The following is a 16,396-nucleotide window of genomic DNA, read 5'->3' as shown; positions in this document are numbered from 1 at the left end:
CCATATAGATTGTTCCAAATTGCATGTGCATTAAAGTGAGATTCTGTGAAGGTCAGGGAGTTTCTCAAGGGGAGAGACTGTGATTGCTATTGACTGAATCATGTCTCTTTCCTCGTCCCCCTCCCCCCCCCCAAAAAAAATCCATATTTAAAGCCCTGCCCCCCAGTGTGATGGCATTTGGAGATAGGGCCTTTGGGAGACAGGTATGGATGAGGTCCTGAGTGTGGGCTGCTTGTGATGAGATTAGTGTTTCTATAAGACGAGGTAGAGACCAGAGCACTGTTTTGGGCCCTTCCTCCCTCCCCCCACCACCCACCACCATATGAGGACACAGAGAAAAGGTCGTCATCTGCAAGGCAGGAAGCTCTCACCAGGGACCAAATCTGCCAGCACCTTGACCTTGAACTTCTCAGCCTCCAGACTGCGTTGGGTAAGCCCCCAGTGGTATTTTATTATGGCAGCCCAAGCTGACTGATACAGTGGCTTATGCATCACAGCATCCCTGAAGTCTGACACAGTGCCTGTCACACAGGAGGCTTGGTTAATGGGTCAATGTGTGCCATCCCCTGTCCTGGTCAACAGGTCATGCACCTCTGATGGGCTTGGCCCTATCCCCATTGTGACCCAAAGCACCCATTGGTGAGAGAATCCGTCACCTGGGGTCAGTGAAGAGGCATCCTCATGATTTCGCTTGGAGGGAAAAATCTGTGATTAGGCCTCATTAACCCCAAGTCCTACCAATACAGCTGTTTGATTTGATCACTGAACACAGGCCACTTGTGGAAGATAACAAGCTATGGTACAGAAATTCCCCTGCCTGTCTCTGCAGTATGTGCCTGCCCTGCCCCTCAGGCACCTGCTTCCACGGGCTCCAGCGCTTCTGCAGGTCCGTCCTTGCAGACAGTGCTCTCTAGGCATGGTATTCTAGGATGCCTTTCTGGAGTAGGTGGGCTCACTTGAGTTGGTCTCCGGATTTGATAAGTGGCAAAGAGGAAGAAGCAAAGAGGAAGAAGCAAAGGACTCTTGAGCCTTCCCCATGGTTAAGGTAGGTTTGGGGTTGTTGTTTTTGTTTTTATTGATTTCAGAGAGGAAGGGAGAGAGAGAAACATCAATGATGAGAATCGAGGATTGACTGCCTCCTGCACACCCCCTACTGGGGATCGAGCCTGCAACCCGAGCATGTGTCCTGCCCAACACACGTGAACTACTGCTTCATAGGTCAATGCTCAATCACTGAGCCACACTGGCCAGGCTAAAGTGGGTTTTGATGAGATCCAAACCTACTGTCTGGGGGAGGAGCCAGGCAGGCATTACAGGGAGAAAGGGGAGCACTTCGGGCTGGTGTGGGTCAGAGAGGGGGGCCTAGGAAAACCCTTCTGATTTGGCTTCTGCCTGGTCCTGAGAGCTGATTGAAGGATGGGCATACCCTGCATGGTCGTGAGATTTCACACTGCATGGTTTATGATCAAAGACCGGGACCACGAGTCAGAGCCCTGGCTGAACACTAACCATTATCAGCACTGTGTTCCCCAGCTAAGCTGAGTCCTCACCTCCACAGGTCTTTCTGTGATGCTACAATTAGAACTCCTGCCAGATGAAAGGGATTAAACAAAACCTGGAAAGAGGGGTAACCAGAAGCCAGGGTGAACACAGCCAGGTCCTGGAAAAGGAAACACATCTGTGAGTTCAGAGGACCCCACAAGCCCTGGGAGGCAGGTACACATAGTTCATCCTCCTCCAGAATTAGCAAGGTCCCCTCTTTTCCCTCCCACCTATCCAACCCTAGCACCCCAACACCCACCCCTCTCTCCTGTGGGAAAATATAGTCCAAGCGACAGCTGGGCTGGAGCCCTGGGTTCGGCTTTGGGAAAGCATGAGGAGTGACTCTTGGGGGCTGCAGGTTGAGGGGAACATGTGGAAAGAGATGAATTGTATTGGAAGAGGGAAAGAGAATTGGGTGTGGGCAGGTGCTCTGCTCGTGGCCAAAGCTCCTTACCCTGGTCCTGGGGCAAATGACCCTCAGAGCACACAGAGACCCGGAGATCAGAGATCGGAGATCAGGAAGGGAAGCTTAAAAAAGACAATGAGCCGATACCGGTTTGGCTCAGTGGATAGAGTGCCGGCCTGCGGACTGAAGGGTCCCCGGTTCGATTCCGGTCAAGGGCATGTACCTGGGTTGCGGGCACATCCCCAGTGGGAGATGTGCAGGGGGCAGCTGATCGATGTTTCTCTCTCATCGATGTTTCTAACTCTCTATCTCTCTCCCTTCCTCTTGGTGAAAAATCAATAAAATATATTTAAAAAAGAAAGAAAGACAATGAGACCATGTGAGATGGTCAAGCCTTCATTTTCCTCTTCTGTAACGCTGCCATGATAAGGAGCCAAGTCAGTCATCCGCATGCCCCAGGCCCACCGAGTGGGAGCAGTAGGTTTGGCTCTTCCTTGCTGCAGGACCTTCCCAAGCCACCAAACCTCGGCTGAGACCACACCCCTTGTGCCCCAGCCCCTGACCGTCTCCCACATTCCCGTCCTTGGGACAGGCGAGCCATAACAGCACCCTCGCAGTGGGGCAAATCACGGTTGAGGGCCACAGAACCACTCACTCCTTCCAAAACTATGTGTTGAATGGCCACGAAGTGCTGGGCGCCCCTCCCTCGCCTGTGTGTGGCAGGCGACACTACCGCTGACCAGTCCAGACCTGGGCCATTTCACGCCAGGGAACCTCTCCTTCAGCCCCCAAAAGGCCCCCACCTGGTGCCTGAGGGCTGGGGTCCCACCTCTAAGGAAGTTTACGGGGTTGGCCCTCAACCTGTCAGGGACACATCCCAGCTCCAGGGTGAAGAATGCCTGATCCCCCCTCCTCCCTCAGCCCACGGGGACCTTTTTGCGGTCTCCCTTTGGGGTACTTCTGGAATTCTGTCCTCAGACCTTCAGAGCCTTGTGATAGGGTCTTACCCCCTGGGGTGCTAAAAGCCACCATTCTGGCCACTCCCCACAGGCACCCCCGCAAACACCCCACGCGGGTCCCCTCGGGTCCAGGTCCACTAAAGCGCTTCGACCTTGACGCTGGGGGTGGGCGACAGGGTCTCCAGGTGCACGCGCTGGTGCTTGAGCAGGTGCTGCTTCTGGCTGAAGCTGCGCCCGCAGGCGGCGCACCGGTAGGGCCGCTCGCCCGTGTGGTTGCGCCGGTGCCGCGTCAGGTTGGGCTTCTGGCTGAAGCGGCGGCCGCACTCGGGGCACGGGTAGGGCCGCTCGCCCGTGTGGATGCGCCGGTGGACGGTGAGCGCCGACCACCACGCGAAGCTCTTGCCGCACTCGCTGCAGATGAACTGGCGCTGCTCCCCGGGCCCCACCAGGTCCTCCCGCGCGCGGCACCATCGCACGTCCGCGGGTCGCCGGGCCGATGGGGGGCTGTGCGGGGGCGCCGACCGGCCCTGGGGGACGCGGGCCTGCGGCTCGGGGCCCGGCGACCGGGCAGCGGCGGCGCCGGTGTGCGCGCGCTGGTGGGCCCGCAGCGCCGCGCGGCCGGGGCAGCTCTGGCCGCAGACGGGGCAGCGCGCCGCCCGGGCGCCCGGCAGGTGCGTGCGCTGGTGCTTGAGCAGGTGCTGCTTCTGGCGGAAGCGGCGGCCGCAGTGCGGGCAGGGGTGCGGGCGCTCGCCCGTGTGGTTGCGCAGGTGCCGCGTCAGGTTGGGCTTCTGGCTGAAGCGGCGGCCGCACTCGGGGCACGGGTAGGGCCGCTCGCCCGTGTGGATGCGCCGGTGGATGTTCAGCGACGACCACCACGCGAAGCTCTTGCCGCACTCGCTGCAGATGAACTGGCGCTGCTCGCCGGGCCCCATAACGGCGGTCTGGGCCCCCACTTGGCGCCACCAGCCCTGGAAGAGCCCCAGCCAGGCCCACTCGGGGCGCCCCCGCGGCGGCCCCGGACGCAGTCGACGGCCCCCGCAGGCCGCGGATTCCCGGAGCAGCTCCCACAGCCCGGCGCGGGCGCCCTGGCGGTCCCGGGCGTGCGCGCGCTGGTGGATGCGGAGGCCCACCGGGTGGCGGAAGCAGCGCTCGCACTCGGGGCACGAGTAGGTGGCGGGCCGCGCATGGGTCTTCTGGTGTTTGAGCAGGTGCTGCTTCTGGCTGAAGCGCCTGGCGCACTCGGGGCAGCGGAAGGGCCGCTCGCCCGTGTGCTGCTGCTGGTGGCGCGCCAGGTTGGGCTTCTGGCTGAAGCTCTTGCCGCAGCTGCCGCACAGGTAAGGCTTCTCCCCGGTGTGGGTGCGCTGGTGGATCTTCAGGGACGACCACCAGCTGAACCTCTTCCCGCAGTCCAGGCACACGAAATGACCCTCGCGGGCAGACAGAACAGGGCTCAGGGGGCCGGGGGCTGCCCCCGGAACCTGGCCTGCCAGCCCAGCATCCTGCTCAGTGGGAGGGGTCCACCTGGGACCCCCAGTCTCCTCCTGTCCCCCCAAGGATCGGGGTTTCCCCAAAGTCTGGCATGGTGGGAGGCCCAGGGGCTGCTGGAAAATGTTTTCCTTGTCCTTGGAAAGCGCGGCCGGCGGCGCCAGCGTCTGCAGCAGCCACTCTGGCTTCTCTTGCTTGATCTTCATCACCAACCGGTTTCCTGCCAGAAGCAAAGGGACAGAGGACGGGGAGAGTCAGTCACTGCTCTGAGCTCCGAGGGAGACTTGCCTGGAGGACAGAGCAGGAGGGCAGAGCATAGCAGGAAATAAGACAGGGCAGAAGAATGCACAAGGAAGAGATTTGAAAAGGAAGATGAAATGGGGAAAGGAGAAAGGAGACAGTAGGGGAAGGAAGGGCAGTAGGGCAGGGGCAGGTTGGGGGTTGGAGAAGGACAAAGGGAAAGATGCAAAACAGGAAAGCTCGTCCTGGCCAGGTTGCTCAGTGGTTAGAGCGTCAGCCTGCGCACCATGGGGTTGCAGGTTCAATTCTGATTAAGGGCAGGTACCTGGGTTGCAGGTTCAATCCCTACCCCAGGAACCAATCAATGTGTCTCTCTCATATTGATGTCTCACTCTCTCTTTCTCTCTCCTCTCTCTCTCTCTCTATCTTCCCCTCTCCCCTCCCTTCCACTCTCTCTAAAACTCAATGGAAAAAAATATCCTCAGCTGAGGATTAACAACAACAAAGAAAGGAGGGAAGCTAAGTGAAGCTGCTGTGCCAGACACACCGGCTGCCCCCCTGCTCTGCCTGAGGCCCAGGAGACACAGAGACAGTTAAAGACACCCATCCAGTGAGATCTTCCCTGGAGAGCAAGCAGAACACGGCCAAGTTCAAACATCTTCTTTTCCAAAGGATCATGTGCTGGGAGTTTGCTAAGCGAGTCTGTAGCCGGTCCCTCAGTGGCTCATGTCACTGCCGGGCCCTCTCCAGGGTGGCAGCCATGGTGTGTGAGCACCTCACCTGCTGGGACCTTGGCTGTTTGCAACATCAGTTTTCTTCAACAAAATCAAGAACAAGAAAGTCAGCCGGAGAGGTCTCAGCACCAGAACAGGTGAGCCTTGTCTCTGTACTAAACCTAGGCCGCTCTACTCCCGAGTCCCACACACAGGGCTGCTCAGGGCTACAGGGGCGCTTGGTTCCTCTGGCTCATGGACATCAGCCTGATGGAAAAGGTCTGCTACACACACTGAATGAAGACTGTATGTTTCCATTATATGAAGTTCAAAAGCTGGCAGGACTGATGGATGAGTTAGAAGCCAGGATAGCGGGCACTGTTTGGAAGGGGGCAGGAGGGACTTCTCATTCTGGCAATGGTCTCTTTCTGGATCTGGGTGCTGGTCACATGGGAGTGTTCACATCATAAGAATTTATAAAGCTCCTGAACTATGCACTTTTCTATGTGTTACACTTCAATAAAAAGTTTACATTCAATTAAAAGTAGGTAAAATGAAACAGTTGCGAACAAAAGAGAGAAGCTACAGTAAACAACAGGTTCCAAAATTTAAAAGACAAGAAAATAAATCCAGAGAAAGTAGGAGGGAGGAATTAGCAAAGAAAATAGTACGTGTGTGTGCATGCCAGTGTCTGTGTGTGTGTGTGTGTGTGTGTGTGTGTGTGTGTGTGTTCCCTTGCCTGGCAAGTTTTGAACCGCCCTTTGTCATTTTCTTAGCTCCTGTAATCTGTCTTTGTCCCATTGTTTGAAGACCTTCAACGTCCTGCAATTCGACACCTTCTAAGTGAGGGCAGCTTTGGAGGGACATGAAGACGAAGGCGGAAGACGTGCCAGGGAAGGAAGCCATGGTTGGCTCGCACCTTTCCCTCTTCTGTCTTACCTGTGCTGGCACCAGCCAGGCTGCTCTCCATCCCGGGGGACCCACGGCATCAGCACGGTGCCCTGACTCGGTCTGTGCGTGAGATGGGAGAAAGGAAACAGAGTGGCCTGTGGGACAGGGACAAAGGCTTTCCCAGTCCTTGTGCCACCTCACAGAATGCATTCCTTCTTTTCCAAGAGCTTTTCTGCCCATGACCTCGGCTGAAATGTGCAGGATTTTTTAAATTGCACACATACCTGCTAGGCAGGTAAAACAGGCATAATTCCCATTTTATGAAGAGGAACCTGAGGTCAGAGGGCCACTGACATGCCCCGAGTCACATAGGTGCTGAATGGTGGAGCAAGGCAAGATCCCAGGCCTTCTAGCTCCCAGACTAAAGCCTCAGGTCTAGGCTCTCAACATCTGCAGGGCAGGGTATGAAGGACGCTGCAGAGGTGAAACTCAAACGAGTTAGTGGCCTGAGAGGTCTTGCAGACACCTGGGAAGGCAGAATTGTGCCTGTGAAACCACGGCCCTCCTCTCTCTAAGTCCCCGTCTATGTCCCAGCACAAACCCTCCCAAGGAGCACTCCATGCAAGAACGCACAGTCCAGCTGGGCTACGCGTCCACCAATCCATGGCTCACCTGGTTGGTGAATGCTCCAGTTGTTAGAACATTTCCTGATGGTTCCTTGTGCCTGGAACATGATGGGGGACAGGTCATGCTGCTCAGAAGCCTCGGGCTTTGCACTGGCTGCCCCTCTGCATGGGGTGCTCTGTCTCAGATCTTGGCATGGCCCCACTCTCCTCTTTTAGGGATCACCTCCTCAGCACGGCCTTCCCTGGCACTCTGGGTAAAGTCACAAGCCTAACTCCACCTCACATTCCTCCATGACACTGTGCCACCTGACATGGCACTTACTCTACTCCCCTTCATCTGGAGGACAGGAACTCTTGGTGCCCACAGAGGAAGGCCCGGGACCTGGGACACAGCCCCACACAGAGAACACCTGGCAGCGCTATGGCGCTCAGAGGTGGGCTGTGGCAGCCTGCGGTTCATTCTCTCCACCAGGTACCGTGGACTGCCTCTGCTACGGACAGGATTCTGGCTTCACACGCCTGCTGCCCGTAGACCCCACACTCCCAAAGAGCCCCACTGAGGACCTGTGGCTCTCACACCAGCTCCAGCAGCTGCGACCATGGGGCTTTCCTGGCCATCAGCTGGAGCTTCCTCCAGGGCACCTCAGTCCAGCCGCCCTCACAAGAAACCCTGTCTGATCTTGCTCCCCACCTGGGGCCCTCGAGAGCCCCCAAGCCCCCCATCCTAAGGGTCCCCCCTCTTCTCTCCCAGGTCCCCTTCCCAGGCTGGGAATCTGGACCCTAACAAGAGAAGTGGGTGGGGGTGGGGGAGATAAGGGTAAATATGAATCTAAAATACAGAGAAGACATTTTTCCCTCGTGCAGAAAGGGAGAAACCCCTCCCCTTTCCTTCAGAACATTTCTTTAGAAAACTTCTAAACACAGGTTCTCCTCTGTCTCTTTGAGATGTACATAAATCATTTCCAAGGCAAAATAAGCCTCTTGCCAGCTTTACAACCCAGGACTGTCTCTCTCAGGGACCTGGAAGCCATCTCTTTGAAATGTAAATCTCAAGGGAGACAGCACCCTGTCTCCCTGTCCCCATGGGAGGCTGGGACCCTAACCTGGGTGGACACCTGGCTCCAAGCTGCAAAACTACCTCCTGTCATAAAGGTATGAGAAGCGTGTTTTTCCTCTGGACAAAGGCAATTCACAAACACCCCCATTCCCAGGTGAATCTGGGATGAACTCTGTGTGACAAAGGTCAAGTCCTCTCACCGGAGGACTAGTGACAGTGTACCTGGAGAACATGTGTGTAACAGACTGCACCTGCTGGGCTGTGTAACAGGTGAGATTTCTTTCTGTCTTTGCAATCTCCTGGTGGACTTCCTGTGATGTGCATCTCATTCTGGTGTGGTGATCATTCAATAATAAAAACAAAGACCCTAGCCGTTTTCTCAGTGGTTAGAGCAGCGGTTCTCAACCTGTGGGTCGCGACCCCTTTGGGGGTCAAATGACCCTTTCATTGGGGTCGCCTAAGACCATCGGAAAACACATTTTGAATATATAACTACATATTGTTTTTGTGATGAATCACTATGCTTTAATTATGTTCAATTTGTAACAATGAAAATACATCCTGCCTATCAGATATTTACATGACGATTCATAACAGTAGCAAAATTACAGTTATGAAGTAGCAACGAAAATAATTTTATGGTTGGGGGTCACCACCACATGAGGAACTGTATTAAAGGGTCGCAGCATTAGGAAGGTTGAGAACCACTGGGTTAGAGCGTCATCCCGCCCATAGAAGAGTCCAGGGTTCGATTCCCGTCAAGAGCATGTACTTTGGCTGCAGGTTCCCCAGCCCCTGCAACCAATCGATGTTTCTTTGTCTCTTTCTCCCCCTCCTCCCTTCCACTCTCTCTAGAAATCAATGGAAAAAATAGCCTTGGGTAAGGATTAAGCATAACAAAACAAACCTGCTGTTTCTCTCCTACTTTTGCGAGGAGATTTTCTGAGTTGGCTGGCGATTTTGTTTTTAATTCTTTTTCCCCAGTAGGGTGTGCTCTGCACTCCTTCTGTGGTTTATAGACACCAAAATCTGCCTGTGGGGCAGAGAAAGGGGAGCCCGGAGCAGAGGGGAGGAAAGGCCCACCGTGGGGGCCCTGATACACCCTGTGTCCCACGGCCGGGGGAAGCCTCACTGATGTCCACCTAAAGTGGCTCAGGGGACTGGCGAATAGGGAGGCCACCGGAAGTTGGGGAAACTCAGGGGGCAGGGCCAACTTCAGTATGAGGACAGAGGATGGGGCTTGGCCCTATTCACAAAACCCTAGCACGACACAAGAGGCCCCTTAGCCTAATCAAATCAGTCCTACCTGACTGTCTTCCAAGAGGTATTAAGACCTAAAAATCGCCTCAGTGGATAGAGCGTCAGCCTGGGGACTGAAGGGTCTCGGGTTCGATTCCAGTCAAGGGCGCATGCCCGGGTTGCGGATCGGTCCCCAGTAGGGGGCATGCAGGAGTCAGCCGATCAATGATTCTCTCTCATCATTGATGTTTCTCTCTCTCTCCCTCTCCCTTCCTTTCTGAAATCAATAAAAATATGTATTTTTTAAAAATCGCCTCGGGTAACAGAAAGACTTCAATTCTTAGTGAACAATTCACAGTGAATTAATTACCTCATCCCTGGGAACCCCTGGGCTCACTAGGGCTTGTGGTCAGAGTAAGACAGAAGTGGACACGAAAGAAAGTGGACCCTCATGGGCCCCAGGGGAAGAAATAAGAATGAGAAGGCAGGGGTAGGAGGAGCACGGAGGACAGGAATAGGGGTAGGCAGGCCGTGTCTTGGGGGCCCACCTCCACCTGTGTGCTCAGGTAGGACATCTGGAAAACAGGCAAGCAGGTATCCTGCAGACAAACCCTGAGCTAGCCAAACCCAGGAGAGTCCCTCCCCATGGCCACTTCCTTCCAGGTCGGCCAGGTCACCAGGTACACCCTGCCCCACCCCAAGCTGTGCCTTTTCCATCCTTCTCTCCTATTCTGCCACCCAACAGTCTCACGCCACCTGACGCATCGGTTGACCTGAGAGATGCCCAGGAACCCATCCAGCAGGCTGCCTAGCAAAACGCCCCAGCCAGAAAACAGGAGGCCACGGGGCCAGTCCGCCACCTCCACCAGTGCCCACTGAGTCTATGAAGGCCGCTTGGCCCTGGCCCCACACTCCAGTGACCTTTCCCAGGCGGCCCAACAAGTTGTGTAGAGAGCAGGTCTCAGGGCAGGGCCCTGAGCACCATCCCCTTCCCAGCCCCTGGCTCCAGGCCCAACCCTCCCTACGTGGGGTCGGGCTGCAGCTGGGACGTGAGTCCCCTCAGCTGGGGCAGCTGCCATGACAACTGCCAGACACACAAAGCGGGGATTGTGGCCTGTGGCAGGTGGTGAGGTCTGGGGCAGGAGAAGGTAACAAAAGAGCTTTGGTCTCAGCAGAAACTTGGGGGCAGGAAGGGGCGGACAGCAGCTGGGGGAGAAGGGCCACAGTGCAGGGGCATGTCCAGGTCTCCCACATCCGCCCACGCTCAGGCCCCTGGGACTTTCCCACCAGCCACGCACATCTCTCTTCACAGACTCAGGCCCCTGCTGGGGAGAAGTGGATCGCGCCTCATGTGTCCTTTGTCCCGAGTAGAGCAGGGACTGGCCACATGCCCTGCACCAGGAGCTGAGGATTTGAGGGGTGGCCCAGCTCCTAGGCCAGTGGTTCTCAACCTTGGCTGCACATTAGAATCACCTGGGAATCTTTTTAAAATCCTGATTTCTGGGCCCCATTCTCCAGATTCCCAGGTGATTCTAATGTGCAGCCAAGGTTGAGAACCACTGGCCTAGGCCCTGCTCAGTCATGAGCCGTGACCCAGGGCTGCACCCATGTCCTCACTGTCTGCCATACTCACTTATACCAACAATCCTGCCCCCACAGGAAACTGCAGGCAAGGAACAGGCGGGGGACAACCTTCCCCAGGTACCCCACCACATCAGGCTGGCCTCCCTCTGCCCCTTGGTCCATGCTTCCCTACTTTCTCTTAATCACATCTCTCCCAGCCCTCAGCTGGCTTAACCCCACCTGGCCCTCCGTGCCTCGCCCACTCTAACCAGCCTCCTACCCTCTGCCTAGTCTGGCTGGCCCACTCTCTGCTGGATTCCTCAGTGGAGGGGTGGGGGGGCTGAGAGCCTGGGATGGGGTTTGCTTCTTTAAAATATATATATATGTTTTTATTGATTTCAGAGAGAGGAAGGGAGGGGGAGATAGAAACATTGGTGAGAGAGACACTTCGATCGGCTGCCTCCGCACGTCCTCTGCTGGGGATCAAGCTTGCGACCTGGGCACGTGCCCTGACCAGGAAACGAACTGGAGGCCTCCTGGTGCATGGGACGACACTCAACCAACAGCCATACCAGCCGGACTGGGGTTTGCTTCTGATCAGCCATGTGAACCAAGGCCAACTGCTTCTCTTCTCTGGGCCACAGTTTCCCCATCTGCAAATGCAAATGACGCTTGTCCCTAATGTACAGAATTGTTATATCAAATGGAAGGGACAGTTGAAAAGACTGAAAAATGTTCACAAGGTACCAGATGACTTCTTTTTAGGTCACTGCAGTGGCCACATCTCCCGCCACACACTCCCCGCCTTGTAAGAACTGTATCCCGGGGTTTCCCCAGGAGGGAGAACCCATTTTAGTGACCTCAGTTTGTACCCGCCAGCCTTCCTTGGGAACCAAGTCCACGGACAGCCTGGGCAGCCAGTTCCCCAGGCCTCTCCACTTCCTGGAGGTCCCGGATTTGACCCCAGGCCCATTCTGGTGGCACCTCCTTGCAGGACTTCTTCTTCTACCTGCCTTACATGCACGTCTTTGCTGTGACTGTCCCACCCCCCACCTCCATGCCCCCACACCTGCCCCACACCCATGGCATCCCCACCCCAGTGTCCTTTTAAAAGAGAGAGCAGCACCCATGTTCCTCCACCCGAAGTCCAGGACTTAGGAGCCTGCCAGGGCCTGGGACCTCCCATTACCTGATCTGAAGACCAGGGACAAAACCAACTGCTCACAACACTGAACAAGCGTCACTTTCATCTATAAATCCTTTTCTAGTGTTTGCTGCATTTGAAGGCGCTTGGGAAAAGTAGGAAGTGTTTCCCTCTTGTAAGATGAGGAGAGCGAGGCCCAGAGTTGACACTCTCTGACTCGAACAGAATTAGACGGCAGGTCTCCTCCTGCACACCCTGACCTCGCTCTCCCCTCCAGGCCACTCGGCCCTAGGAAACCTTGGATTCCTCAGCCGACCTCTGTCCAGGGGCAGGTGCATGGGCCTGACCACCTCCACCATGTTCTGCACTTGACCCCAGACCTCCCTTGCTTCCCCAGAGATGACAGTGGGTCTTCGTCAGGCCTTTCAAAAAGGCACCACCTTCGCTACCACCGAGCACAAACGCCCACAACACGCGGGTCAGTCACTAAGTGGTACCAGTGCTATTTTTAAGACCGTCAGACCTCCTCCCGCCACGGCCTTAGTTCAGGCCTCACCGCTCTCTCCTGGACACCGTGCCTGTTTTATAGCTTATCTTGCCCCTCCAACCCACCTACCACCCAGCACTCAAAGCAATGCTACAACTGGGACATGTTTCTACTTTGCTCAAAATACTTCAATGGGTCCTCAACACCTTCGGGTTCAGCTAAAAATTTCTTGGTGAGACCATTTAAAATTGGCCTCTGCTCACCTCTGCTCACTGCCTGAGGCTCCGCCCGCCCGCTGGCCCTCTCTGCCCCCTGACCCCGCCATGTCGTGGCATGCCGGTGACCAGTCCTGGAATACTGTTGCCCAACCCTTCCCTGCCCAGCCCGGATCAGGGATCACGGAGACCAGGAAGGTTTTGGGGTTTGTCAGGCTCAGTTAGGGGCCCTTCTCTGTTTGACCTGTGCATCCGCCCAGCCCAGCACCATCCACATGGTACCGTAATATTTTGTCTGTCTCCACAAGACCGTAAACATCTTAACACAGAGACTATTTCTCTCTCCTCAGCACCCAGCACAAGGTCCCACATGCTGACAAACCATTGATAACAATTTTAATAAAGGAACATTTAAATAAAAGAAACTAATTCCAAAACAGATTACAGAGTCACAGAACCTTAGAGCTGAAAGACCCTCTAGTCCAGCGGTTCTCAACCTGTGGGTCGCGACCCCTTGGGGGGTCCAACGATCCTTTTACAGGGGTCACCTAAGACCATCGGAAAACACATATAATTACATAGTTTTTGTGATGAATCACTATGCTTTAATTATGTTCAATTTGTAACAATGAAAATACATCTGCATATAAGATATTTACATGACGATTCATCACAGTAGCAACATTACAGTTATGAAGTAGCAACGACAATAATTTTATGGTTGGGGGTCACCACCACATGAGGAACTGTATTAAAGGGCCTCGGCATCAGGAAGGTTGAGAACCACTGCTCTAGTCTTTTCATTTTACAGATAAACACAGGGACACCCCCCCCAAAAAAAACAAAAAAACAAAAACACAACCACAGCCTAAGCCTAGACGTTTTCCTGCCCTCTGCCATCTCATCCCCGCCCCCCGCCCCCCACCCCCACCCCCCGCAACCTCTGGGGCTTCGACCACACCCCACCCAGGCTCTGGCTGACCAAGACCCAGCTCCAGGCTCCATCCTGTCCAAAGGGCCATCGGGGCACCGTCTCATGTCCTCCACCTGCACCGGGGACAGCCCCAGCGCCCACCCCACTCCCCACCCGCCCCCTGAGATCCGGGCCGCTGTGCCGCTTTCCTGGAATGGAGGTTTCAGGGAGACCCTCACACACCTCAGTTTCTGCAGTGCTCCCCTCATTGTCCTCACCCTAGCCCCAGCCCCCACCCTCCGATGTTTATCGGGCACCGAGTGTCAGTGCGGCGAGCGCGGGGCTGCTGCCCCCCGAGCCCGGCCTCTCCGGGACAGTCCCGGCGCCGACCGTCGGGACAGCCCCGCGCTCGCCACCCGCTCCTCCCGCTGTCACCCGCCCCTCCGGCTCTCGGCCCGGCCGGCAGCCCCTCCCGCGCACGCCCCGAGCCCGTCCCCACGGCTGTGTGGGAGCGGGCAGAGTTCGAGGCCGGAGCGGGGGGCTCAGGGGACCCCGAGGCCGCCTCCAGCCCGGGGTGGGTGGCGGCAGCGCGGGAGGAGCGCCCGGGCGCCGGCGCCGACGCGCGGCCTGAACCTCCGCACGCCCCTCCCGCCCTGACTCCGGGCTCGGAGGGCGGGACGGGAATAAATACCTTTGACTTTGAGGCTAAGGTTAACGGGAACTGCCACCCGGGGCGGCGTGGGCGCTGGGCGCCGGGCCCCGCCAGACCCGGCAGGGGGACGGGCGCGCGCCCCTGATTGGCTGGCGCGCCTGGCACCCCCGGGCCGCCCCGCCGCCTGATTGGATGCGCCGCTCAGATGACCGCCTCGGCCCTATCGGAGACGCCCGCGGGGCGGCCCTTTTGTTCTCCGGAACCAATAGGCGGGGTCGGCGGGCGGACCTCGCCTCCCTCGGCGCCGCCGGAGGCGCTGTGAACGCGCTGGCCGCGGGGCACCTGACCGATGCCCTGGGCTTCGCGGGGAGGACGGGCGGGGACCAGCCAGGCTCTGCCGGGCACCCTGCCCTGTCTCCCCGGGGCCCTCCCGCCCGGCCCCGCAGATCGCGCTGTGAAATCCACGCGGTCGGGCCGACGCTCCGGGCGCCGGGCCTGGGGGAAGAAGCGGGAACCCGCTCGGACGCTCACACTCGAGTGTGCATGTGCCGTGGCGGTGGTGCGGGCACCAGGCGTGAGCGCGATGTGCGTGTCTCGTGTGACGGGAGAGAAATCGCCCTCCGCACCCGCGCGGCCCTGCACGCCGTGGGCGCGACCAGCGGCCCCGAGGTCTCATTCAACCCAACCCCCGGCTGCGGGTGGAGGAAACAGCCATCTGGGATCGAGTGTCCCCGCTGCTTTAGAGGCGGGTCCAGGTGGCCAGGGAGGGTCTTCTGTTCCCGGGAACCTTCAGGAAGGCTTTCCTCTCCTCCCCCGGGACTGGAAGCGCTCCTTGGTGTCAAAATTCCTCACCGGGAGCAGCCACGTCCGCTCCCACGGGCAGGTGCTCTCAGGAGCCGCTTAGAAACCGCCTTTGGGACGGAGGTTGCTACCAACAGGAACGGGGCGCTGAGACTTCCTGCAAGCCCTCTAGTAATGGCAGCAGCTGCCTGCGAGGCATCTGCCACGGCCCAGCTGCTGTTTAGCCTCTTCGCACAATAGAAACCGGCGACCAAGGTTCTAGCAAAGTCTGACCACAAACTGGGTGTGCATTTTTTACAAAAGACACATTCTGTCTCTGGATTTTGACTTGTCTGTAAAAGAGTTGCACGCAAACCTTGCTGGATTTTTGCAGGGCCCTAATTGGTTCTATCATCCATAGTAGCTTTTGTAAAGTAACCCCACAGGGAAGCCAGGCATCACTAGGCCATCAACTCTGTAGAGTCTCATTCATCTCTTTATTTTCTAGAACACCTGGCGAAGGCTTGGGGATTCGTGTTCTAGTTCCATATCTGCCCCTGGGTTCAAGTGGGACAGTCACAGCCACCCTCTGGGCCTGTTTCCTCCTCTACAGAGAGAGAGACTTCCTCCAGATTGACATTTCATGACCAAGGTTATCTAGAGGGTAGAAAGAATGAAGCACAGCTGGGTCCTCTTTCCATAAAGTAAAAAAGGAGGCTATATGTTCATATCTGCAAATGCACAGAAAAGTGTTCTGGAAGGCGCTGCCCTCCAAGTCCCTACACGGAGTAAGATGTGGAGGGTGGAAGAGAGGGAATGAAAGACTTCCACATGAAAAAAATGTATCTAAGTATATCTGCATTGTTTAATTTTGACAAGATAATTGAATAATTCTGTGATCGTGGGAGAAAACAGAAACAGCCCAGGGCTCTTCAGAAGGGCAGCTCCTGTCAGCAGAGCGCTGACCATCCAACCCCGGCAGTTCCTCCTTCAAGACTTCTGGCAGCATGTGCCATGCTGAGCAAGGGCTTGGGGCCCACTGGGTCCCCTGCAGGACTCTAGGGGCAAGTTCACTCTATCCTGCCCTACCAGCCCGCTCGAGGCTACTTCTGTGGCGTTCCCTGACCCTTGCTTGGCCCTCTTCTCACCACCTCTACCCAAAAGCAGTGGCCAGCAGAGCAGTAGAGGACTTTTGGTGCTCGTCTTCCCCACATACCAGGCGTTTTCTTTAAAGGTTAAGTTTTCAAAAAGTCAGAACCCCTGGTCAGATCCCCTCTCCCTCACCTTTTCTCTGACTCTTCCCCCCCCCCCCCCCCCCAATAATAACCCTAGATGCCTGAGGACCTGTCTCCTGCTCCCTAACCTTCACTCCATCTACCTACTTCCCTGATACTCCTCCCCCTCCCCCCTCCACCCCCACCATAAAGCACTGCTCCCTTCCCTTGAAGCCCTCAGCTTTCTTAAACATATTTAGGTGAGACTTT

General features: G+C 56.5%; 1 protein-coding gene across 3 annotated transcripts; it reads right to left on the bottom strand.

Moving 5' to 3' along the window:
* Nucleotides 1-340: 340 nt before the first annotated feature.
* ZNF775 (zinc finger protein 775) lies at nt 341-14,308 on the bottom strand. Of its 3 annotated transcripts, none has more exons than XM_036327410.1 (4): nt 14,172-14,300; nt 6,909-7,112; nt 6,285-6,356; nt 341-4,612 (listed from the first exon to the last, which is right to left on the bottom strand). In XM_036327410.1, the coding sequence occupies exons 3-4, from the start codon at nt 6,313-6,315 to the stop codon at nt 3,045-3,047; spliced, it is 1,599 nt and encodes a 532-aa protein (XP_036183303.1). In that variant the 5' UTR covers nt 6,316-6,356; nt 6,909-7,112; nt 14,172-14,300; the 3' UTR covers nt 341-3,044. The 3 variants fall into 3 exon arrangements, 2 of the variants coding, with proteins under 2 accessions (XP_036183303.1, XP_036183304.1); XM_036327411.1 differs by having other exon boundaries at nt 6,909-6,960; XR_004970785.1 differs by lacking the exons at nt 341-4,612; nt 6,285-6,356; nt 6,909-7,112 and adding an exon at nt 11,164-11,374 and having other exon boundaries at nt 14,172-14,308.
* Between the last annotated feature and the right edge of the window lie 2,088 nt (nt 14,309-16,396).

Source organism: Myotis myotis, unplaced genomic scaffold, assembly GCF_014108235.1.
Source record: "Myotis myotis isolate mMyoMyo1 unplaced genomic scaffold, mMyoMyo1.p scaffold_m19_p_11, whole genome shotgun sequence".
Taxonomy (NCBI): Eukaryota; Metazoa; Chordata; class Mammalia; order Chiroptera; family Vespertilionidae; genus Myotis; species Myotis myotis.
This window is presented reverse-complemented; position numbering and strand designations above follow the sequence as displayed.